The 26352-nt window shown below is 39.8% G+C and overlaps 1 protein-coding gene across 3 annotated transcripts in view; it reads left to right on the top strand.

Moving 5' to 3' along the window:
- The window catches only part of hcn4 (hyperpolarization activated cyclic nucleotide-gated potassium channel 4), a 79047-nt gene that overhangs the window by 30799 nt on the left and 21896 nt on the right, over window positions 1–26352 (top strand). For all 3 annotated transcript variants that reach the window (XM_074666295.1, XM_074666296.1, XM_074666294.1), the window contains 2 exons: window positions 10217–10378; window positions 13425–13643. In XM_074666295.1, coding sequence (XP_074522396.1) covers window positions 10217–10378; window positions 13425–13643 — 381 coding nt within the window. The remainder of the gene's footprint in view (window positions 1–10216; window positions 10379–13424; window positions 13644–26352) is intronic.

Genomic DNA, 26352 nt, shown 5'->3' with positions numbered 1-26352 from the left:
AGCGTGTGTGTGAGATTTGCTGATGAATGCTAGCTAGGCAGACGGAGTGAAAGGCCAGCTTTGCCTCTGTGCCAGAGTACTCCAGATGCAACCTCACAGAAATGTCATCTGTCACTGCAGAATAACTTGTCACTGAGATCTCATCACCTGACTGACTTTTTGACTTTTCCTATCGACAGCTATACTTCCAACAACATGTGTGCATCTCATCACAATTTGAACATTTCGGATAACACTTTGTACTGACCTGGCTTTGACCAATTCACCTGCATGCAGAGCTTAGGAAAGAAAAAATTGAAACTACTCTCAAGATTTTACAATCATGCCGAGGCAGGAGTCTTTTGTACTGCAATAGGACATGCATCTCTAAAACACCCGCAGATTTAGGTTGTCCCTTTGCTTCTGAAAGCTATAGCCAATTTATTTTACTCATATTTCAGAAGTATCTGCAAGCTATAAATAGACTGCCGTGCATATTCATTTGGTATTGTTATTGTTTGAGTTTCATTTCCTCCTCAGCTCGGTAAGAAGTCACACAGAGGACACTTCTTCCGGGAAGTGTTGAATACAGCTCAGTGAACTGTACTGCGTGGTTTAATGCCTCGTAGAGTGATACTGTTGGGAACAAATTTTAAAATTAGAATCTTTTCTCATGTACCCGCTGTGGTGAATAATCTTTTTAGGAATTCAGGGCAAGACAAAAGGCATCTAGCATGTACTGAAATAGTGGAAATGCAATTCAACACAAGAACAAAACACAGCCCATATTTATTGTTGCTGTATTTTGCATGGATGGGCAAAAAAATGTTTGTTTTTCAGATGACAAATTCAAAATATAGAAGCATATGTATATCTTTTATACCATGTAGAAACCTCTATTAAAAGGGAGCCTTACTCTAAACCGTGTGTCACCTGTGTGGCATGCACTTTCACAGCAATAGGCCAGTCCAACACGTCATAAATCTGTTTCATAATCCTTCAGGGACAGTTAGCTAACTCTTACACGTAGCATTTTCACCAGCCCTAGAGTCACTCAGCGACATAAAAATATGTCTGAGACTCTTCGGAGAGCTTCATCTTGTGATGCCTCTTTCAAAACCTCCCCACAAAACCACTATCTTTAAAGTTATGACAACATTTCTGTTAAGACTAAAATCCTAATCTTACCAATGACCTAATACACATGCACTGAAAAACAATAGATCGTTGTCAAAGATATGTATGTCTGTAAACTGTGCATGTCACTTCAGATTACCTGCATGTTAGTCTTTGCATGCTAACTTTTGACATGGACTATAATTGCACATCATTAGAGCATAATGTGAGCAGCCTCAAGCTGATGAAATGATATCACGCAAACTCAAGTTGTTCCAAGTGTCCTTGAGTGTGATGCTTTACCCCCTGAGATTTCCCTGGGGGATTCCTGGGAGACAGTAGAGGGAATTCTGGATCAAAGAAATTCACAAAATTTCTCATAAAATTGATAACCAGGGAAAGTGTCACTACTGACTGATGCTCAGGAAGCTGTCATATGACGCATATTATTCTGCTCTTTTATAGCATTACTTTGCATATTAAATTAGTGGTCAACATTCAGAGATACATTTATGATGGAGTATTTTTGGACATGAGAACATGTATGTCCTCAACAGGTTAACAAATATTAAATAATAAAGAAGGAAACACTGACACCGCCAGCGCTCCTTAAACTAAACCAGTGCCCCGACCTCCCCAGCAGCTTGTGGATCTCCTCTTCCATCTCCCTTTTATCACAGCTGTCATAAATTAACTCTGATTGCTTCCAGTTCCTCTCCAAACACTCCAGATTTCAGGGTGGTTTTACAACCCCCCTGTTGACACAATGTTGTTTACAAACATGGAGGTTTTCGTGGTGGTGGCTTTTTGCCAGTGGTAACACTGTCATGCATAATGATGTTGAGCATGGTGTGCAGATATCCATCACACATACACGCACACACAGACACACACAAACGGAGCAGACTGGCGTTACAGTGGCTCCCCTGTCTCCCTCTTGTCAGCTTCCTCTTGTCACTTTTCATCGGGATAAAAATAAGACTGTGACCGGATATTCTCCTCATTGGAGTTGTCTCCTGTTGACAAACCAGTGACTTGGATGAGATTAGTCATCCTGTTAAATCAGATTCAAGGCAGTGCACTAATGACTAAGCTCTGAGGGCTTCCTCTCATCGTGCCTGATGCCTACAACATAACCGTCTCGACTGGCCGACCCAGTAAATGTTGCTTTAAGCATGTATGAAGACGCATTGATAAGACAAGAGCTGAGGCATTTAATGAGGGGATATAGAATTCATTATTTTAATTATTACAACTCTGTTTATGGATTTTTAACCCTCTGTTGCATAGTGATCACTGCAGACAACAGCTATTTTGAAGTCATTTTTTCCTAAATACTATGGTCTCTATGGTTGATCAGCCGTAAGAGTGATCTCTGCTGCCCCACTTCATTCATTGGTCAGCTGTTGTAAATGCAAGTAAATTTTCTCTGACTACAAGATGACTCCCAGACAGCCACATTTGCGGGCCTCTGCTGAGATATCCTGTCAGTTCTTTTTATTCCAGAAGAAGTCTTATGATACTAAAGAAAATAAAAATAAAAATAAATTATAATAATGCAATGATATACATGATGGTATTATTCAATTCAGTAATTTAATTTCAATTCAATAAGAGGGATGGGAATTCATAAGATTTTTTCAATACTAATGCCCTTATTGATTCTGCTTATTGGTCTGATTCTTTATCGATTCCCTTTTTAATTTATGTTGTGAATTTTCTTGGTATAAATCTAGCTTTACAGGTTTTCTGTGTTATAATTTAATTGAGTTTGTACTGTGAGTAAATAAACTGTAATTGGTCCCTGAGTCTGGATATTTCTGGGTACAGAAACAGGTAAAAATTGCATACAATGTGACGTTGATGTACTGTGTTGTAATATATTCATAATTCGAGTAGGCCATCTAGTGTCTCAAAGTGGTTATAGCAATGGTTTAAGTTGTTTGGAACCTTTCCGCAGTTGTGAAGTCAACCATGAGCCTTTCAATTGCCTGTTAGTTTTTCACATTTGAAATTCTCAGTATTTTTTACAAAGAGTTGATGTGATATGTTTCTGTGATGACAGTTGAAATTCTATTCTGAGGCTGAAGTTATACTGATGTATGCTAACTGCTAGCATATCAATGCAGTTTCCCATATACGTTAGCATCAAGCTTGCGCTATTTTGTTATCTTGGTAAATAAGGTGATTTATACCATTTCAAATGTACTGAATGTGAATCTCCCGAGAGAGAGTAATGTACATTTCTTTATGAAGTCCGTTCTTCAGTAAAACTTCAAGCTAAAAACCCTAAATCATAGTTTTCTTGGGAAACATTATCTAACTGCTAAGCTGAGATAGCTGCAGCAGACTAGTCGACGTAAGGCCCGGTGGCTCCGGCACAATGTAAAGAATTGATAAGGGAATCGTATCAATTCATATATATATATATATATATATATATATATATATATATATATATATATATATATATATATATATATATATATATATATATATATAAATAAAATACAATGGTATCCTCGCCCAAAGGGCCAGGACCTATTGGGCAAGGACCCTAAAAACACTCTTGACACAGGCTTTCGTAATTTATGCTTTAGATGATTAATTCATCTTTAGTTTAATCATGATAAAACGACAGAATGTGCATCTCTATTAATATGAAGTCTTTCCATTTGTGAAGATTTATGGTTCAGTCTGCCCGAGTGCCATTGTGTTCCAGCTTGGGAGAAACAAAACGATCTGTCAGTAAAATGCTCAGGTGCTGTGAGAGAAGTTAGCCAAGTGGCTGCCCCTAGGGTCCAGAGAAGAAGATGCCTTTCATTTCCACCCAGTAAATCCATACAAAAATATTTAAATAAGATAAATCAGGTAATCAGCTTCACACTCACTGACCCATTACCTTAGCTCAGGACTGCTCTTTTACAGATAAGCAAAGCAGGAAGAATAGATTTAATGGGCTATTATTTAGAGCACAATGAAGCTTGCCAGCAAAAGTGACAGGTCCTCAACACCCTGAATAAGCTTTGTGTGATATCAATACCCACGGTGGATTTGCTTTAAAAAAGTTTTACACAGAAATGTGTAATCCTGTAGAAACCCAATGGCACATCTTGGTAGGGAGCATAGCAAGAGTAGTTTTTGTGATCCAAGCCCTCCAGGCCTGTTCAGACAGATGATGGAAGGGTTTTCCCAGTGGTCCATTCCCAGGCCTACTTCTCATTCTCCATGTGTGCTTCGTCCACCATGACAGCATGCATGAGCATGACATTTTGGTTGAGGCATTTAGAGTGAGAAATCTAACCCCTGCCCACAGCCTGCTCCCTGAGTCTGCCATCATCCTGGATGATTAAAAATAACACTGAGACATGCATGGATTGATTCAGCTGATAAACTTCATTACTCATCATCACGGGGTAATCATGTCTCACTCAGACACAGGAGGATCAAGCATGTGGCAATTAAACCGCTGAGTTACAGAAATAAAACATACAGGATGAGTTCAAGAATTTTTAGATTAAAAACCAATACTACTGGAATAACCATCAAATTCATCCCAATCTTTCATTGAGCTCTACTCATTTACGTCCTAAATCCTCCTAATCAGGAATCTCTAAAGTAATTCGAACTAAATGACTTATTTAACACAGAGATAAATTATTTAATTCAAGAGCTGTCCTGCTGATGCTTTTTGGATTGCTGTGCCATCAGTACTGTGGGAAAAAGTGAAATGTCCACTCTTTCCCTGATTGTTATAAGATTGCTGCATAATAATGACTTGCAAAAAAAACAATTACAGCAAATCAATCTCTAATTTTCTCATAACACATCCTCTTGGTGCACAGCAGTGAAAATGAAAAAGGGAAAGACCAGAGGTAGGCTGCTTGTGTACTTTAGGTTTTCAAAGTGGCATTAGAAGCACAGTATGACTGTTTTTATCATATGTGTTGAGACGCCATCACACCAGACATTCATCATCATTAGTGGCGCGAGCAGCAAACACCAGATGCTTCTGTATATTGCTACATTGACTGTGTCTAGGCAGCTACTGTCAGCACTGTGGGACATATGCGTCTATTCTCTCACCTGGATCACGCTTTCCTCACTCCATCTGTTTGAGATGACGAGGCAGCTGCCTTCATCCACGCTCCTGTCTGGGCCTGATCGCTGGCTCATGAGGATGCAAATTAGTTCATAACTTTAGCAAGTAACCCTGTGTTTGACCCTGTCTGCTTTATCTATCCTTACTTTTAGGTTTTGTCCTCAAATATGTGTCGCTGATTACGTCTAATAGGAAAAAGTCAGTTTGTGTCGACATTTGTCTGTCAAAGAAGTGTACTTTTGACTCAAAGCATCAGGAAGTTTTAATCCATGAAACTGCTTTAGGGGATATAAAGGCGCCTACTCCTTCTGTTTTTGTGCATACACACCAGCCAAGAAGTGTAAGGATAAGGTCTGTTACTCTGCTGCTGTGCAAAAAACTTTTTCACAAGGCTGAAGATTTCAACATTTACCACCTCTAGGCGGAGACTCCTTTTAGGGCTTGGACCAAATCTTGGGACTTCTTTGGACACTTGTCCCTGATTTGCAGAGACACTGGGAACACCCAGGGAAGTTAACAGGAGTCTGAATGATTGTAATGAATGAAGTATCTCTGTGATATAATTTCAGCATTGTAACACATTCATAATCTTTAATTTAATGTTATCATTTCCCTTACAAAGTAGCTGTTTCCTTACTACCATGTTGTTGCAATCCTGTAATTGGCATTAATAAAACCCTGACTTGCTCCAGGTTCCAAAATACAACTCATATGATTTATTTTAAAAAAAGAGGACTTACATTTTAATATAGCCTGTCTCATGGAAAAGCCTAATCAGGGTATGGAGGCTAACAACAGGGCCCCATACGATTTGTTTGTGTTGACCCTCTTAGCCCTCATCAATCAAAGCTCTTGTGTTTATGCTGATGCTAATACAGCCGGGCTTACTCTGTGTCCCCATCAATTAAGAGAAAGTGGTTAGCGATCAATCATTCCACATGTAACACGCCATGATGTTGAATGCTGCGTTTCAGAAGTAGTACTTGTATCACTGTTTGTGAAATCAGTGAGTGTATGCCGTAAAGCACGGGCTGGTTAATTACAGAGAGCAGAGAGGATCTGCTTTAGAATAGAATAGAATAGAATAGAATAGAATAGAATAGAATAGAATAGAATAGAAAATAACTTTATTTTCATTGTAAAAAGTACAACGAAATCGGAGTCACAGTAACAATCCAGAAAAAAAAAGTAAGAAAGTGTATAGAAAGTGCACAAAGGTCCATAAAAAAATAGATGATGACAGCTTGTCCATCATTCTCCGGTTCAGCCAGCCTCCACCTCCACAGGGTCCAGGACTGAACTTCTTCAGTCATGCTTAATCTCTGTCTCCTGCATCCCGTCCACCCACAGCAGGCGAAGCTCCCCCAACACGGTGCTAGTGTCCGATGTCAGCTCCGTTAGCCATGTCTGTGAATTGCATGACACTACTCTGCCCTCTGGGATTCCCTCTGTTGCTGGGTTAGCACAGCTAGCTCGTCCATCTTATTGGAGATAGATCTGATGTTCCCAATAACAATGGATGGACGGACAGGTCCATGTCGCCACTTCGTAGCTCACACCTGAGAACCAGCACGTCATCCTCACCTCCTTCTCCTCACCCCGTGGGAAGACATCAGGCCTTACACCAGTTAGCATTGACATGCCACAGGCTGCTAACAGCTGAGTTCACATGTAAACAATACAGTCATGGTTACATGAAGGATCCCCAGACAAACACAGGAGAAAAAGTAGGAAAAATATCACTGAAGCCACAAAAAGTTTGATGTCCATGACCAAAAAATTAGCCAAACAAAGCAATGATCCACTCCAAATACAAAGATTACGTAAAAGAGATTAAAAAAACACAAGAAACAGACAATGAAGAGAGAGCTGCTGCAAAAGCCAACAGAACGGCGCCTAGCAACCGGTTATGTGGTTATGTTATGACTAACAAGAGGCGCAAGAAATAAAAACAGGGAAAGGAGACACAGAGTTCTTTGAATGATCCATGAGAATCACCAGATTTTACCAGAACCAATCTTGTAATATATATTTTTTGTGTGTAACTAGAAAGTTTGTTCCTGCTTTGCATGATGCTTGTATTTAAAGTAATTACAGCTGTGAAAAGAGATAAGAGGAATCACCTTCCTCCAGTGACAATGCAGTTTGGGTTACAAACTGAAGATTTGCATGGCATTATTCACAGCAGTTCTCATAGGCTTTATTCTCAAACAGCGGTTAAGTGCCAGAGGTCTTTTGAGGGCACGTCTACAGTAGGGATGTAGCAGGAGTTATTGTTAAACAGTAATGACACATTCAGGCTGCACCAAGAGATACTGAGAGGAATTTATCCTGCTTCAGAAAGTTACTGACACCGTAGAGCTTGATAATATTCAGTATATTTACAGGTTCAAGGACACCGCGCAGCACATCGTGTGACAGAGCATAAAACATCAAAAGTTTTGAGGTTTTGTCCCAAGAAGTGCAGAAGTTACTCCTGAACAAACTCTTGATGAGTTGTCTGCTGTACATGCAATTAAAGTGATATAATAAAAATAATAAAGTGGTCAGTGGAGCTGATTAATGATGGTATCATATTAACCAATCATTTGTCTTATTTAACTTCTAGAAAGTGTTTTTATGAATATTAATATTCTATCATATAAATGCAGAAGTGTTTTTTCTGTGTTAATGCAGTGTTTTATTTTATCCCCATAGAATTAATAAATTTACAGTGTTAAAGATTGTCCCTGCCATTTTTTTCAGTTTAAGCCCTCTGACAACAGGTTTGCAGAGAGGAGTAGACAATAAAAAACAACACACCAATAAAAGTAAACTCCATGGGACATGTCTTTTAATTCATAAGCAACTGCCTCAGATTCTTCAGGTTTTTAATAAATCAAAGTTTGCCTGAGTGAACAAATATCATGACACATTCCTGATGCCATGTTGAGTCCCTCATTTTTCCTTCCCCAGCATTACATATTCACAGCTTAAAAAATTCACGTTTTCTCACACTGGTGCTTATGAAAACTCTTATTTTAGCCTTTGTCTAAAACACGTTGTTTAAGCTGCTGTCTCTTTAAGGCTCCCTGCTTCCCAAACCCCCTTCCATCTGATTGGCCAGCCCTCTGGAGGCTTGATGGGGGCACAGCTATTGGCAGACATTGGTGTTTGGTGTAGCCCACCTCTCCAGATATTATGAACCAGTTTAGAGAGCCATATTCAGTGATCTCATTGTTTCAGCAAGTCTCATGAAGATCTTTGTAAAACTGACTATTTTATAACATTACAATGTGGGAAAGCACATTAAACCCTGTTTAAAGACACATTTTGGTGCCATTAAAACTTGTGACATTTAATATCCAGTATAGTGTTAAGTATTCTTTCTCTTGAACAAAATAAAAAGCATCATCTTGCCAGTCTATGAGGGTAAGTGTATTATCGACATCGTAATTATGCAAGAGTGACTCAATTAGCTACTTCAAAATTAATACCATCAGATGAGAAAAATACCCTCTAATGTTTCTTGATGTCTTTGCTGATGTCTCTGTCACCTTATTTGAATTCTCATATTACTAAGGACATTTTTTACAGCTGTGAAGCAGCCTCTGTTTTATAAAGCTTCCTCTTCCTGTCTTTAAATAAGTTTCAACAAATGAAAAATATATTGGGCTCAGTGTGGGAGATGGAAAGGGGTGCCTCATGACTTATTCATTCACCACAGAGTGAATTTAACACTCTAATGTTATGGAATGCCATTACTGCTCCAGCAGGAAATTTGACATCACTCAACATTGCATATTAGATCAAATTACTTATTTATTATCACTGTGTTTAAGGAAAACTGCATGGCTCATAAAATAAAACACATGGTAGCTCACATCTGACGTGCCGCTGTGAACAGGAGTGTAGAAAATTAAGGGATCTTGTGGGTTGACCGAGAAAAGGTGCAGCTGGGCGAATGATTCAACTTAGGTGATGTGAAAGTGCCCAAGGCTAAACATTTTGAACAAGAGCCCTAAGAAAGAAGGAAAGAGACAGAGTGGGAGTGAGGCACATTGAGTTTCAGTGAGTGTGCTTGCGTGTGTGGGGATGTCTCCATCCACTCTCAGAGAGCCTGGCTGCATTCCTCATCCAGGCACTCTTTTCTGGGCTTACCTCTGGCTTCATGCTAGCCAACTGATGGAGCTAAATTGATGTGATTTGATGGTGCACCCACACTGTCCTGCACAGATGCCACCGTAGTCCCTGCCAGCCTCCTTCTTGACACGCACTCTGGGGAAAAAAAAAACAAAAAAAAAACAGATAAACATTCTTACGTGAATGCATTCAGATGGAAGCAGGAAAATAAACAAACCAAGTGCTTAAGGGGCAAACACTAAGATCAACATTTAGGTGGCAAATATGTTTATGTGTTCATCTCCCCCCATCATCACCCACTAATGAACAACAAAGCAAAGATGGAATATCCCTCCACAGTCCCAAGCCCTTAAAAGGCACTGAGTAGATTTTAATAAGGAGTGGAGTGGTTAGCGGTGCACACCCTGGTCTTTAATGGGATTAAGAGGCTTTGAATGGTTGAGGCCATTAAAATCTACACCAGCCCACAAGTCCTGGAGCGCCTTATGAGTGTATTTATCATTAGGATTAACGAACCCAGCCTGTGAACGCTCTCACCCTAGGAGCTCAGGCACCTCTACCCGTGTACAATTATTGTGTTTGGCTGAGTGGCTGATGATAAGAGCAAATCAGCAGGTAAAGCTTTGGTCCCAGTCTGCCAACCGGCCCCTATGGACCACTCCTGAAACAGCAACATCTTCATCTACGGCCTCATCTGTGTGCACAGTAAAAATCTGTTGTTCTGTACAGGCTCACAGTGAACTCATTCCTGAACCATGTACTCTGTATCAAAAACTAAACCCAGAGGGTTTTTTTTTTGTCTTGGTTGTGGCTTTTTGCGTTCAGCAATTTAGAGATTCCAAGGATGTGACCATCAACCTAACTTAACCAGTTTTCTTTTCCACTATATCCTCCTAGATCTTCCACATGACCTATGACCTAGCCAGTGCCATGGTGAGGATAGTCAACCTGATTGGGATGATGCTGCTGCTGTGCCACTGGGATGGCTGCCTGCAGTTCCTGGTGCCCATGCTGCAGGACTTCCCCGCTGACTGCTGGGTGTCCAAAAATAAGATGGTGGTAAGTGCTGCTTCGGCACAGAGTCCTCCTGCCTGTTTGAATCAGATTATGTCCCGTCTTATCTCATCCGTCAGCTTTGGTAATTACTGAACTAAACCCTTGAGCATCCTGGGAAAGATTGCCCTGCATAGAGGTCATTTTTAAGCCCCAAAATCAAACATATCTATCTTCTACATTTGCTCACATTTGTTCAATTTTCTAATTATTTTTATTTATTTGGAGCACTAGATATTTTCTACCGTTGTGAAAAGAGTGAGCCACGGAGGCTGTGCAGACAGCATTGATTTTCTGAGGGGGGGCAGACACCCCCTTATTCAATATTGGCTGAATATTGACAGTTTCCAGTGAGCACTCATGCTGTGTTTTAATTTTGCTGCATTGTAAAAACAGCTGCTGGAGGAGAGTCTCTGTTAAAGCCTGTCTCACAATACGGTTCTCTTTTGGGCAGACTGTGTCACACCTAATGTGTGACTCTGAATCATTGCAGCAGATGGCCTCATGCTAACCCGACGTGTTACAAAGGATTGTCGCTCGAAAGGCATCTGAGTTATCGTCAGGTTTTGTCATTCGGCCTTCAATGGGATTGATTTAACATCAGTGAATCCTCTTCCTCTCTTGCTAGTTTAACATACCAATAAATCAATGGGTGTTTAACCCATAAGGGAAAGCAGTTAAGGTGACTGGTTACTAAACCAATTTATATTGATGTGAGTGTCAATAGGGCAAGGTTTGGGCTTTGTGTGGCCGACAAGTAATTTCAGAAAAACTGTCTACATGGTGTAATAAAAGCTTCCTGAATTGCCTGCTCTGAAAAGTGTCATGGCAACACTTTTACCAACCCAATTTTCTTTATTTTGCCCTTTAAGCTGTTCATTATCTTTGTAAGGGTTTCCATGCAATTATCTGTTGCTCTTCTCTTTGTAGAAAAATAAAGCACCGTTATCACAGTTAAACACCTACAATGTCAAAATGTCTCTTTCCTGGTATTTTAATATTTCTAGTCATAATCATAATTTACTACAAAAAAGAGATTACATTTGTGGGAAGGACAGCCATGGTTTTTACCTTAACTACCTTCTTCTCATATGATCAGTTCTGCGTGCCAGAGCAGATGTCACATGAGAGCTTACATCACTTAAGGTATGATGTATTTGACTCATCATGCCTCACTGCCTCTCTGACATGCTCACTTGTTACATTTGATCATAGGAAACAACAGATGTTGCAAACCATTGTCCCTTGAGCTGCTCAAACTTTCAGCTAATTTTAGCTCATTGTCTGTATCTGCCTGTGTCGAGTTACGCACAGACAGGTGAGGCAGTCCCTGCTCTGGAATAGGAGCAGTAGTCAGGTTTCCAGTTTTACTCTGAATTAGATGGATAAATGGGGAATAAGACAAAAGAGGAAGATGTGCAGTCAGACTTGGATATCAGGGTTACATCCAAACCACTTCCCTATTCTATTTTTGTATTTCATTCCCGTCACTGTCATGAAAGATGTATTTTACCACTAGTTCCATATGCAGAGCCAAGTTTCAGGGGGATTATCTTAAGTTACATAAGCCTGAGCTGTCAGGCAACATAACATAAACTGTGGCTCATCATTAAGGTACAGTAGAGTATGCTTGGATTAAGATCCAATTTGAAGTCTTACTCTGCTGCAGTGAAACAAGGATATGATTGCTTTACTAATCCCTTTGTTTTATTCAGGAGAAGCAGTGAAACCTCATGTTCACAGCAAAAAGACAGGCTTAAAAATCCTGCAGCAGTGCCCAACAAGGGACATCAGCCATCCCTTTTTTTCAAATTTTCTCTAATATCTATTTTGTATTTTTTCATTTATATATATACATCCACCTTTATTTACTGACATTACAACCTTAAAAATGATCCCTTCTAATTTTTAAATGTTTTAATACCCTTATGTCAAATGCCTTGTCTCAAGACATTTTTATACGGTCCTTACTAGATTATATTTAGGCATTTTCTTCTTCTCAAGTCTTTTCCAAAACCCCCGCAGAGGTTTTCACAGGCTGCCTCCTCTTTCGTTTGAACCCTAAGACAGCTCTTTTTGTCTGAGAGTGCAGGATCTCTAAAATAAAATGTACAGAAGAGCTCTTATATCGGGCTTACTTTAAAGACCTCTTTGAGGAGAGCAGCCTCTCATTAATGTCAAAATGGACTTTGTTTTATTCACACAGTAAACACAAGCTAATTAATTGCATTATGAAGAATAAAGGTTCTCAGTGTGACACAATAACAACTATATCTTCCTGAATTAATTCAAGCCTCAGGGGCAGGCACCTCTCTATTGGAAAGCTTTTCATGTTTAGCTCAGATTACCTGGCAGGCACAGTTTGTTAGTATTCGCTCAGTCACGGCTGGTTTGATTCTGATTAGAATCATCAGGAGACATATTTTGTCTTCCTTTACAGTAGCTGTCTCATTATCTTCCTGGGTCATCGCTCCTTACCTTTACAGGACGGCACTAATAAAAGTGCTATCACTCTCTGCTTTTCTGCAGTGGAAATGAGTTTGAAAGCAATTTGGACATTGTCACCCCCAGGAGAGAGTTGATATTGATTTGCCATGAACTACCACTGGGATCTAAAGGAAAAGGGGCCATTTATCTACAAATGAGGAAACTCTCAGAGAAATCACATTTTTCTAAATAGCTGACCTACTTACTGTCATGCAAGCCTCTAGTGTCTCTCACTCCAACCCCTCTTTCGTTCTCAGGGCTCCGTTTTAGGCTCCTGCCCAAATGTCTGCTTGCTCCAAATGTTTGCATATCTAAAAGTATGTTTTACCCTGCCAGCTGCTCTGTGTTTATCTAAGACAGTTTGAAGTGGACATCTGTCATTAGTTTTTTCTTTAATGGTTGGGTGTGTGCATGCCTGTGTGTGAGCTGTCAGGCTGCTCATTGACCTTTAATGTGCCATCAACACTCTTATGAAAGAGAGGAGGAGAGCGAGTTAGCAAGACAGAAAGATGAAATGTTCCAGTGTACTCACCCTAACTCACCCCGTCTCCTCTGTTTCATCCAGAATGACACGTGGGGACAGCAGTACTCCTACGCACTTTTCAAAGCTATGAGCCACATGCTGTGTATTGGGTATGGCATGTACCCCCCAGTGGGCATGACAGACGTGTGGCTGACCATCCTCAGCATGATCGTGGGTGCTACCTGCTATGCCATGTTTGTTGGCCATGCCACGGCGCTAATCCAGTCCCTGGACTCCTCTCGAAGACAGTACCAGGAGAAGGTGAGTGAAGATGACGTGCTGCTGACAGATGTGTTCGCTTGGTTCGTTCTGGAGAGAGAAAATTGGTGGTGAGGTAGGATGCTGGCTTGTCTTTAGCTGAAAGTTGCAGCAGTGCAACTGGAATTGTATTACTTAATGTTTCTGCAGATACTTAGAAGACGTTGACATATTTGCGTTGCAGTTATATGAAAACTTCTTTAAAACATGAAAAGCACCATTGTTCTCAAGTTCTCAAACTCTGACACTCTGATTCCCAACCCAAGGAAAAAGATACAAAAAAACCTGCCCTGTCCAACCAAGTCCCAGATCCCCATATCCACACAGATTAAAACAATTAAACAAATAAATAAATAATTAAAGGGAGGTTGAGGACTAGGGATGCACTGATCTAACTTTTATGGTAACGATACCTGAGCTTGGGGCCGTTACCGATTCAATACCGGTGTCAATAACCTGCATACCCTCCTGGTAATGTTTTAGGTAAAAGGCAAAAAAATGAGAACATAGAATTACTGAAGTTAATATTTATTCAAACTATTAAATATTTAAATGTTTACCTGCAGTGTGGTTAAACACAATGCCCCAGAGCAAACAGAAATTAATATGCAATAGTAAACTTCTATGCAAAAAAACGGAATATTTTCGTCATTCAGCAAAGATCTTGGCTCTAAAATGAACTTGCAGTTCAAATGATATTTGATTATAACTTAGTTTTGTGCTAATTGTTGCAGCATGTTGCAAGATTTTTATTTTCTATTTACTTTAGCAAAATTTGATGGGTGTTTTTAATGATTTAGAGAGGGGAAATACTCTAAATCCAAGCATATCTTTCGATAGCCAGACACAGAAGTAGTACTCTCATTTAAAGTTGATCTATTCTGAATTGGGGGTCCACATCCTCTTGGCTCGTGCTAGCTGACTTTTTTGTTTTGTTTTGGCTGGATGGGATTTTGCCATCAAAACATCCCCGGAGATACAGGAATCCCAGCTTCCCCTGTTCAGTGAAAGGAAAGCCCAGACAGCCTTGCTGTGAAGGCCAAGCTGCTCTCCGCGGTGCCATGCCCTCTATGGGCCCAGTGTGGGCGATAATGAGCTGAGCTGCCATGCTGCAACTTTGCCAACCATCTCTGGCAAAGAGGAGATTGGAGAGGATGACCTCCAGAGAATAGACACAGAGACCCACGAGACCCCACCCGAACGAGGCAGGGAGAGTGGGAGTGAAAGAGAGCCGACATGTGGAGGAAAAGATTAGCTGACGTAATGGGTGTGTTGCTAATGCTTCAAAGGATGAAGAAGAACACTGGATAAATGAACACCTCACAGGTCTAGGGGGAAGCAAAGACAAGTTTTCTGCCAGATTCTCACCAGATAAAAGGGGATGAATCCAAAAAGAAAACCATGCATCATGACTATTGTTCTGCAGCAGAGGGAAGAAAACCAGCTCGGCATGCTCAACTCGTCTGCTGCTCTGCTTTAGAGATGCCTGGCTGCTAAGTAGACTGAACAGCTGGTCTGTCTCAGCACCAGTCAGCATGTGCTACCAGAGCCATTTGCTGCTGTTTCTGGGATCACCCCCTAAGGCACCTTAAGAAACCCCCAGCCAGCTAAAAAGGCTCCCTGGTGCTCCTGCAGCTTCCTACGATGCCTGCCTGTAGAAAGGTTATTACTGTAGACTGCAATTAATTTTAAAGAGTTCAGATTCTCTCGTTTATCTTTCCTCATTCCTCTGTGATAAGGCACTCTGTGGGTGCACTCTTTCTACGTGCTCATCTGGCAGTGGGAGCCAGACAGAACTAATTTCTACAAAACCGTACAACATGCTCTCCTCCTCTTTACTTATCACAGCTACTTCTTTAAAAGACATAAACCATTTTGTCATAGGCTTTTACTTCAGTTGAAGGACAACGGGGCAGCTTTCAGGTGGTTTGGTCCATTCATGGGATTGTGGGGAAACAGATAGCTGTTACCTGCCGGTCATGACATCACTATGAACACATCAGCCAGAGTCAGACAAAAAAGAAAAAGAAAGTCTAGAGTTATTGTACACACCTGACGGATTGATCTGTGCTGTTGTATGGAGTAAGTTTGCTCTATGTAGGGGCTACATCTTGTAGAGGTTATCCAAGGGCATTTGTACTTTGTAGCTGGGCTGATTGTCCATAGAACTTTAATAAACCAGCCATAATAAAAGGTTGACCAAATAAAGATCAAAACAAGTTGATACAAAGACAAAGTGTTGTACACAAGTGAGAAGAAATACGTAACAGTGCATCAAGATATTCTTCTTAAATGACACGCTGAGGTTACTGCTTCGAAAAATCAAATAGGCACACTCTTCAAAGAGTTCTTTCTCTTCATTTATGTATACATTTGCATATTGTGAAGACTTGAAATAATATGTGTTGGTATTAATCAGTGCTGTCATGTCAGGGCACTTTTATAAGTGCTATTGAACTCTCAAACTCAGCCTCAGAGTGAGTACTCAAAGTACAAGGACGCAGAGAATCTCTAATTCTCGTCTACCCAGTGTGTATTTGGAATAAATTAAATCAAACAGGATGACATAAATGGATTGTTCTTGTTTTTAGAGTGTCATGAAAATTAAAAGGGAACAAATAACTTTGTCTTTTAACTCAACATAACTACCAGCAGCGTTTCATCTTGGTCTCACTGTCTTTGTGTCAAAACAACATTGCAGTGTTCAGAGAGACTATTTCAATACTTAATTTGGCAGGCTGACTCAACACATGCATAGCTGATGTTGCAGATTACAGGCCATGGAATATGAAGAATTAGACAGTTTCACTCATCAGAAAATGCTGGAAACACAACCAGTTTTTTTTCTTTTGGCAAGCTAACATGGACTGCAGCAGTTTGGAGTTTATTGGTGTTCGAAAGCCAAATATGCAAGTATTTATATTCCAGAGATGCATCCAGACTCCATCCTGCAGACAACTCCAGTTTGTAAAGAAGAAAGAGTTGGGACATACTTGAAATGAAGATGCAGTGCAGTCTTAGGAATAATAGGATAGGATCGGACAGGATTGGATAGAACTTTATTGTCATTGTAACAAGTACAACAAAATGGAAGTCACAGCAGTAATCAAGAAAACAAAAGCAAGAAAGTGTATAAAAAGTGCAAAAAGGTCCAGATGCTGACAGCTTGTCCATCATTCTCCAGTTCAGCCAGCCTCCACCTCCACAGGGTCCAGGACTGAGCTTCCTCAGTCATGCTCATCTCTGTCTCCTAGATCCTGTCTGCTCACAGCAGGTGAAGTTCTTCCAACGTGGCGTTGGTGTGTGATGTTAGCTCCGTTAGCCATGTCTGTGAATAGCATGATGCTGCTCTGCCCTCTGGTATTCCCTCTGTTGCTGGGTTAGCACAGCTAGCTCATTCATCTTATTGGAGATAGACCTAACGTTCCCAATAACCTTGTGGAAAGACATCAGGCCTTACACCAGTTAGCATTGACATTCTACAGGCAGCAAACAGCTGAGTTCACATGTAAACAATGCAGCCATGGTTACATGTAGGATCTCCAGAAAAACACAGTAGAAAAAGTAGTAAAAATATCGCTGAGGCCACAAAAAGTTTGGTGTCCATGACCAACAAATGAGCCATACAAAGTAATGATCCACTCCAAATACAAAGATTATGAAAAAGAGACGAAAAGTTACAAGAAACTGACAAAGAAGAGAGAGCTGCTGCAAAAGGCAGCCATAGCCAAGAGGGCAGCATCATAGCATGCTAAATATTACGGTTGTTTGGAGATTTTCCAAATTTCCTTTCTGGGATGAATAAAGTATATCTGATTCTGATTGAAGCAAAATAGACAGGAGCTTTTGCATGGAGCTGTATAACTGTGACTTTGTGATTGAACAGCACATTTGACACCAACAATCATTCACTTTGTTCAAAATGTATGAATCACAATTTGTTTATGCAGCATCACTATTTTAAATTACTGTATACTGGTGTGGAAAGAAAGAGGAGAGGCCATCGCAGAGGTTAAGTCCATATATGGTAGATTATGGGTGAAAAACAAACCAGCCAAACATCTCTGTGGGAATGTGATGAAGAAAATCAGTCTATGAAGGAACCCGAGGAGTGCAGACAGTAAATAGGAAACGAGAGAGGATAAGCTTTGGCTTCAAAGATGGTGAAAATTATCATCAGAAAGCCCCAGTATAATCTTTTCTGAATAGAATTCTATTATGATGTGGCACCATGTGATAAATGCCGGAGCTGTCAGAAGCTAGCGAGCAGACTCAAATGAGCTCTTAAATAGTAATCAGGCAGCCTGTTAGCTGTTACACAAAGTGGAGAGCCCAACAATCACACCAAATGCTTGGGTTGGAGTGTGGCCCCCACTGAGATGTAATAGAGCTTTATTAGATTCATTTTCACTCTGCTAAAAATACATGCCCGATGCCAGTCTTGAGCTGTGTGTAAACACAGCGAGTCTTTGGATGCAGAATAGGAGGAATTATTGCATTTTTGATCTGTTTGCAACTCAATTTGCTGTAGATGTTACTGACTGCATGGATTAGGTTTTGTCCGTCTCAGACCTGAATAGAAAAGAAACAGGTAGGGTACGGTGTCCTCTGGTGCATTTCTTTTTCCACAGCGTGGCTCTTGTGCCACTGATGAATAGAATGTGATCCTGGGGGCTCTAGTTGCCAGGTTTTGATAGAATATGAGTGATCACATATACTTTCATTTCTTCCCTGAGTTGCTCTTATCCAAAGACCTGGTGCTATTTACAAGTTTGTATTTCTCTATTTTCATCAAAAAAAAATTTCCCACTTGGAATCAATACGCCAATCATTTCATTTTGCAGAAAACTAATTTCTTGCCTAAAAAACTGGCAGTGAATGATATTGGTCAGTGAAACAGAAGTATTTTGGAACTTTTTGGATGAGAATCTTGTTTCAAGAAAACATGAGGCATCATGAGAACCTTTAAAGTTCAGGTGCACCTCAGATTTGCCCTGTCAGTTTCTCTTTAAGTTTTATTTTTCCACTGTTTTCCTCACATTTACCTCCACCAAAGAGGTTATGTTTTTGGGAGAGTTTGTTTGTCTGTAAACAATACTACGAAAAAAGTAACAAACTTTCAGTAACAAATTTTCAGAAAATGTTAAAAACAGGATAAGAAAGAAGTGATTAAATTTTGGAGGTGATCTGGATCACCATCTGGATCCAAGACTTTTATAAAAAATTCTTTATCATTGTGAGATAGGGCCATTTTCACCATATGTGTACTTAACTCCACGATAAATGGTCGGATTGCTTTGCAAAACAATACAAGACAAGCTCACCATTATTTCTGACTGATGTAAAAGTACCGTTCAGATCCTGGCAATTTTCTGGATGCAAAGATCCAGAATATGAAATATGTACTGGGTCATCACAATTTTCAACACTGTCAGGTAACAAATTATTGTAAAAACCTGCAACTAGCACCAAATTGTAGCAGACAGTCTGCTGAAAGAGAGTATAACAATAAAGTAGGACTAAAGTGTTGCATCACAATCACAATATGCTTGACGGAGGTCTGCGCTCCCCGAGTGCTTTTCTAGTCTGTATATATCTTACTTTGATAAACTACTGTTGTGCAGAATGTAGTTGTATGATGGAATTATGTGGTATTTTTTATGTGTTTACTAAAGTTGAGACTCTGTGGAATTAGAAATAGTATTTTTCTATTTTTGTTTGTACTAAGTAGCAGAGCAGCTTGCTGAGTAGCATAGCCTTCAGTGTGGGCTGCAGTGGGTTAAGTATCTGCTGAGTTCCCTTGAGGATTTCTGCCCCAGGTCCCAGGCATGTTGAAAACCATTTTCACACCAATAGAACTACATCCATCCAGAAGATGGCCGCACTTGTGACCGTGCATAGTGGGTGTGCCTAGTACTCCAGCTGCCTGTGAGGTCCTCTGCAGTGAAAATGAATACAGATGGGGATGGGGTGTCAAACAAAATTGACAGTCTCATCTATTTGTAGGTAACTCTTGATCCTTATTGTCTAACTTACTTAATATAAAAGCCCTCTGTTCCCTTTAACAATTTCTTCTTTTGTTTACTCAGAAGGGTTGAAATAACAATTATCTGCTTGGGACATCAAATGATGTTGTGTTTGTTGTTGGTAGCTAGTGATGAAATCAGAGATGCTCTAGAGAGGCTTGTATATGAGCAGCGTGTTGTGGCATGCCGGTCCCAAATGACTGAAGAAGGAAATGGCAAAAGGGTGATGTTGCCCCTCCTCACTAAATCTCTAATCAACACTTGGCAATTAAACACTGCTCTTTGGGGAATAGTTAATAATATGCCCAAAGCTGATTATGTGAGGGTGAAGAGGCTCTAGAGATCTTTTGTTCTCTTAAGTCCCTCAAGCAGGAACTTTAGAAATATGATAAAAATGCATCAGAGGCAGACTATTTTTTACTTACAGGTTATGACTTTCTTCTCTAGAGAGAAACAAATGTATTAATGAGATCAAGTCAAACATTAAGCTTTTGAGCCATTCTTATTGACACCAGATATAATCTGTGTAGACTGCTTTTGAGGCCTAGTATAAAAAATAGATTTCATCCAACAATAGAGATAACTTTGCTGTGCCTTGTAGATGTTAAGTCATACAATCAACCCAAGGACACAGCTGTCAACAAGTTGAGGAGCTTAAGTCTGATTGTGCCTTACAGTAAGAGCCGTTCTCATTAGCTGGGACCTGACGGATGGCATTAATCTAAACCCTGTTACATTCCCTTTTCCTCTCTGTCTGCCACACAACTTTCTCTGATGAGTCAAGTACTGTTGACATGTGCCAGGGGTGCTCCATGAAGTAGCTTCTCTCTCAGTGTGGCCTATAACTGAGCAAAATCAAAGGTGCAGAGCCATCATCAATGTAATGTTGATTTAATGACACATAAAATGTATGTTTTGTGCACATTTGCTGTGTTTGTTCTTGCTGGCACACATACATAGCCCAATGTTTACTCCACACCATCAAGAGACAGCAACATTACAAAGTCACTGACCAAAGCCCTTGAGAGTATTGTATTTTCTCTCCATAGACTTTATGCTGCTTTGCTGCTGTTGTTGATTATAACGTACCCTCAAACTAATGGTGATCTACTGTCTGAAATAACTCCTTGCTCCTTCTCAGTGTACCCAAAATGCCACTGCATTGCTGACTTCATTTTGTTTCTTCAGCTGATTAGAAACTTTGCTTCTTGGTCTCCCTGCCATACCCTGCCATAGTTTAGCTAATCTTAATACTGCACAAGATGTTTCACCTGTTTCTATGGGAGAGGCGTATATCCCACATTTCTAAGGTTTTTTTTCCAAAATCAGTTTGTTTTTTGACTTAAGCAAATGAAAACAATGGCTCTGCATCTATAAGCTCCGCTTCAGCCAAGACCCTTTTTGATCAGCCTATTTTATTTTTTTCTTGGAATTACTGTAATTGTGACCATTTGTGGGCTGTGGGTACATGGGGCGTAATTGTCCATGGGGGGAAAAAAGTCACAAAAGGAACTCTCCTTAAGCCCTGGACATTTCTGTTCAACTGAATGTTTGTCTTAGTCATACCTTTCTTCCTGCATCTCACCTACTGTAAGGGGAAGATGGTTGTCCACTAAACCTGGTCATGCTTAAGGTGCCATGCACCCATCCAGTTCTTTTATTGAATAGCTAAAACATTCTTTAAAATGTTAGACTGGATATCAGTGGCAATGGACCAATCCATCAACTTAAGTGAGAAAAATCATAAAGTTGATAAAACACAATTCTCCCTTTAATGTTGACATTAAGGAATATAGATTGTAAAGCTAATACTGATATAGGATCAGATCAGGATCAGAATAACCCAATTCCAAAGCCAAGCTATTAATATCAAATCAGAACTTAAAAGGTTGGATCAGCATATCCCTAGTTTCAGCCTGTTATGTTGACATCCTTTTCTTGCTGTTGTTGCTGACTTGTCTCTTGGTTGTCTCTACCAGGTAGATTTAAAAAGACATGGATCATATCATCAGACAAATTTTGTTTTGTGGTTAAGCAAATAAAAGATTATTGATTTTAAACAAAGTTATTCTCATAATCCCACTGCTAACATGCTAATGCTTTGCAGTATAGTTTCACCATGTGTGCCATCTCCGTTGTGTTTGTTTGCAGGTGCTTTTGTCATCTAGAAGCAAAATCAGTTTAACGGAACTGACTTTTTTCTTCTTTTTTCAGATTTCAGGTCAAAAAGTAAAATTCTTTATTGATCAAATTCTGATGACAGCATTAGATGAAAAGTCAGTTTCACTAAACTTTCTCTATTCATCAAACTATGATGAATTTCTTTCGAAAATGCATTGGTAATCCATTAGATAGTAGGGACATTTAAGTCTGGATCAAAGTGATGGACGACATTATTCTCCCCAGAGTAATGCTGCCAGCATGGCTTAAAACCTTGATGCAGTTTCACACAACTAGAGCATGTAATTGGTGCTTCCACAATTAGTAGGACTTATCCGTGGCTACCTGAATAATTAGTAGAACGATATGAGGTAGCAGTCATTTTACGAGACCACCTGTCTCACTGTAGTATAATTCCTAATGGAGTCTGTGAAGTGCAGCCCATGTGTGCTACTGCCAGTCTTAAATTCAGAGGCTTCGTGACCACATCACACCAGATCAAGCCATCCTTCAACACAGACATCACCAATGAAGCAGGTGGAAGTAGATGTATAAAACTTAGCTAGACCTCTTTTAAGAGCCATACCCATACACCAAGGTTAGAGAGAAGGAGACAGAAAACAGTGGAGAAAAATAAATGTTTAGAAAGTATAATTAAGTGGCTGACATCTCTTTCCAAGATGAATTATTCATTCATTTTGTTTGGTAAAAATTTGCATCCGCTTGGAGAGCAGCATGAGAGAGAAGGGATTTGGAGGGGAAAAAATGAAAAACAGGATAAAAGAGAGGGAAGGAAAGAAAAGGGAAAGTACGAGTGGGAAATAGACCAAAGATTGGCCGTGTGAAGAGAAAGTGAGATCAAAACTGAGAAAGAGTTTGTGAAATGAAGTATCATGCAGATGCAGGATTGTATGACTCAGTGGGTATAGTATGTCACTGTGTAACATTGCCAAAGCTGTGGAAGTTAGCAGGCTCAACCTCACATGGTATAAAAATCTATACTATAATGTACAGGGAATCCAGCAGGTAACACTGGGAAGCCTTTGGTTTGTTCAGATAAAGGCTTCATGATTCACATTACCATCAAAATCCATCATGAGCATCAAACAAGGACAAAGTGATAGGTCCAAATTTAGACGCAAGGTTTTTATACTTCAAGTTTGACTGAAAAAGAGTTAGCTTATATATGTTGCACATTGGAAACTGCCATAATTTAATTACACAAAAGAAATGATCTGTCCTTGGCTTCTCACCACCTCATCTTACATTTTTGATAGCAATCTTTCACCACCTGGTTTTAAAAGTACAATACAAGTGGCTGAAAGTGGTAGGCCTGGGCTGATAACTAATTTTGCTGGATGATTTATTGTCCCAACATTATTTTAAAAATGATATTATAAACAATATTATTTATTATTTGAGTCCAAATTAACCACTAATATAATGATAATATATCAGAATAACGCAATACACCCTTTCAAATGCAACAAAATTTTATTTATAATGATTATTTTTTACTATATATATATATAAATGCAAGCAGTTATAATTTTACTTGCTTTTTTAGAGTACTGTATTGTTTAAAAGTATTGATTAAATTTCCAGTAAATTTAAAAAAAAAACAAGTGTTTTTGACTTAAGAGAATTTACACTTATTTACATTGAATTTGTCCATGAGAGGATTTATACAAAACTGTTTTTCCTCAGTATACAACTTGAAAATAGCCCATACAATACATTTTCCACAGTGAAACAAAATCTTCTTCAATGTTTTAGAAATACTTTCACTTAGTTCTTGCCAGAAATCCTTACCAACAGCATTAAACAGGACTCTTACTGGTGTTTGGCCATGTCATCATCTTTAGCGATCATGCGCAATCGTTCTTGGGATATGCAAGGCCGAGAAGGATTCACCTAATGTGTCCTTTGCGGCACCCGAAAGGGAGGCCGAATTTGTCAGCCACATTGCATTTTGGATGGGCCTTTGAAATGGGACAGCCTTCGATGCACTGTTGTGACGTAATTGGTCTTCAAACTCAGCCTTTGTCGGCTGCAGTCCCTGAATGGGGACACATCTTCTGTTTACACTAGCCTGATGCTAGCAGCTCTGCCTCTGAATGACTGAAAAGAGGGCTATGTTTAAGTTTCTACATATGCCTTAGTTTTTAGATTGTCCTAGTATTGAGGTTATTAAAAATGTCACAACACCAAGCCTAGATACTGGCATGAGTGCCTCTTTGAGGCTGACTATGATTTGAGTCAGCAGAGTATTACAGCAGAGCAGGGTTCCTCCTGGTGTCACTGTGATGCAGCTGTGCAGCAATGAGATAATTTCCCATCACAGGGGTTGTTATCAGCCCATCACAACGTCAGGAGAGCACCATCCCCCCATGGTTGGTGAGACCCAGCTGTGATTAGTTAATATGAAGTGCCTTTGAATAAGACTGGGCTACTTTGAGGTACAGTTGTACTTATCAAGCAATATGACATTATCTTTCTTTGTTCATTTGTGAATGTCCTTTTCATGCTGGATAAATCAAATTGTAACATGCTGCAAAGCTGAGGATAAATGGCTCTATTCCATGTTGACAGGTTTTTTTAATGAATGTTAAAAAAAAAAAAAAAAAAAAGATGAGAGACATACTGAAAGAGATGATAATCCACATCTTTGAAACAGAGCGTTGTGTCGTGGCATGTCTAATGCATAAGACATAAAGACATTAGACAAGATGCAGAATGTGGGTTACACCTGTCATCTTCACCAGGGCATCACACGCAGACAAGTCATCTTTGCTGCAATACTCTGCTGTCTGCAGCCAACGGGACTGCAGCTGGAGACGTCTCTGATTGTTTTTCAGAGCTTTCTTTCCCTTCTCTGAATAGAGGAGCAAAAGTTCTTCTCTGTGAAAGGATTCTTTTTCATCATCAGATCAGTAAATGCTCAATTTTATGCCAAAGGGATTGTAGGGATAAAGACTCAAACCCTTACCCCATGACAGAGCTCATCCATCTCCCGACAGCTGCACAGAGACAAGATATCTGAAAGCTTCTTTCTGCGTTTTATTCCTGCTTGAGCAAGCATTTAATTTTCCAGGTCACTTTTATGCAGCATAGACACATATAAATAGTAAAAAAAAATTCACTTCACACTCTTGAGAGGTGAACTGATATGTTCAGTAATTGTTGATATTGAAGTGCACTTAGTTTGTCTTTCCTGCAGCATTTATTATTATGTACATTTTCATTTGTACAACACACCTCTGCACGAGCAGATATAAACAACTTGTATGCCTGGTTGTTTTAATGCATGGGGAATCAGGATTGCAAGCTGTCTATGGCGTTCTTGTCACAGTCTTTGGAGCTTTTCCATCAATATGCATGAACTGCTTTCTTTGTTTGTAGTGGACTTAAAAGGCTCTGGTCAAACACTGAAACCCCTTATAATTTTGGCAAAGAGAGGAGCACAGGCTTGTCCATTTGAAAGTGTGATAAGAGGTGCTGCATTCAGCTGGATTACAGCCCAACGGGGCATCAGCAGGTTAGAGTGAGGCTGAAAGATATTACCCGCAGCGCAATGCTAGCTCCTGAAAAGATTCATTCTATTACAGACATATGATGCACTCTATTCTTCCATCATGTCTTATCGTAGCAGACTCTTGTAGTACATGTTTCTGTCTATCTCTCACACATCCTCTGATTCCCTGACAGTTATTTTGCACCCAGAGAAAAAACAACAACAATCTGACTTGCATGAGACAGCTGTCCTTATTTACTGTGCTACATCTCAGAAAGACTGGCCTTTTGAATATCTCCTCCAAGATTAGCGTTGACTAGGGTGTAAAATCCGGATAACAAAGAGAGGGACATCTGAGGTCAGCCATATTAAGTAGTAAGGCTGTTGGCTGTGTAAAATAGTGATCAAAGGGCAGCTCCACTGTGGCCCTATGAATGGTTAATTGTTTTTTTCTTCTTTCACTGAGGGTCAAGGATTCTACCTGTTATTATTCCCGAGACGCTCCCTGTGCGCTTTGATCTGCATCTCTGATCCTACTACTGTAGAATCAATGAAAGGCTGTCTGATACACTTTTACAAACAGCAGGAGGAGCGGGGAACACAGACACACAGTCTCAGATGCAGAAACATACAGTTCATGCACTGTTTCTATAATGTGCAAGGTGTTAACAGAGTTTTCTATGTGAAGCTTGCATTAACCACATCAAAGGGACATAATTAATCTCCATCTCAGATAAAGCTTGTTGGTGCTGCTGTTTTTCAAATTTGAAAATTTTTACACAACCATAAGTTAATGAATTCACACACAGATGCTCACCATTACCAACTCTAAAGCCTTACCCTTCTGTGGCTTCTTTCCTTTTATGTGTGGTTGTCGTTTTCTGTTTTGTTTTTTTTTTGTTTTTCTTTGTTTGTTTTTTGTTTTGTTTTGTTCTTTAAATTTAGTTTTAATTTCTCTCAAAGCTTTTAACCTCTTAAGATCCAGCATCCACATATGCAGACATTACATTTC

The sequence above is a fragment of the Halichoeres trimaculatus genome, unplaced genomic scaffold (genome assembly GCF_033239565.1).
Source record: "Halichoeres trimaculatus isolate MK-OKI-2021-1 unplaced genomic scaffold, fHalTri1.1 fHalTri1_scaffold_3, whole genome shotgun sequence".
Lineage (NCBI taxonomy): Eukaryota > Metazoa > Chordata > Actinopteri > Labriformes > Labridae > Halichoeres > Halichoeres trimaculatus.
This window is presented reverse-complemented; position numbering and strand designations above follow the sequence as displayed.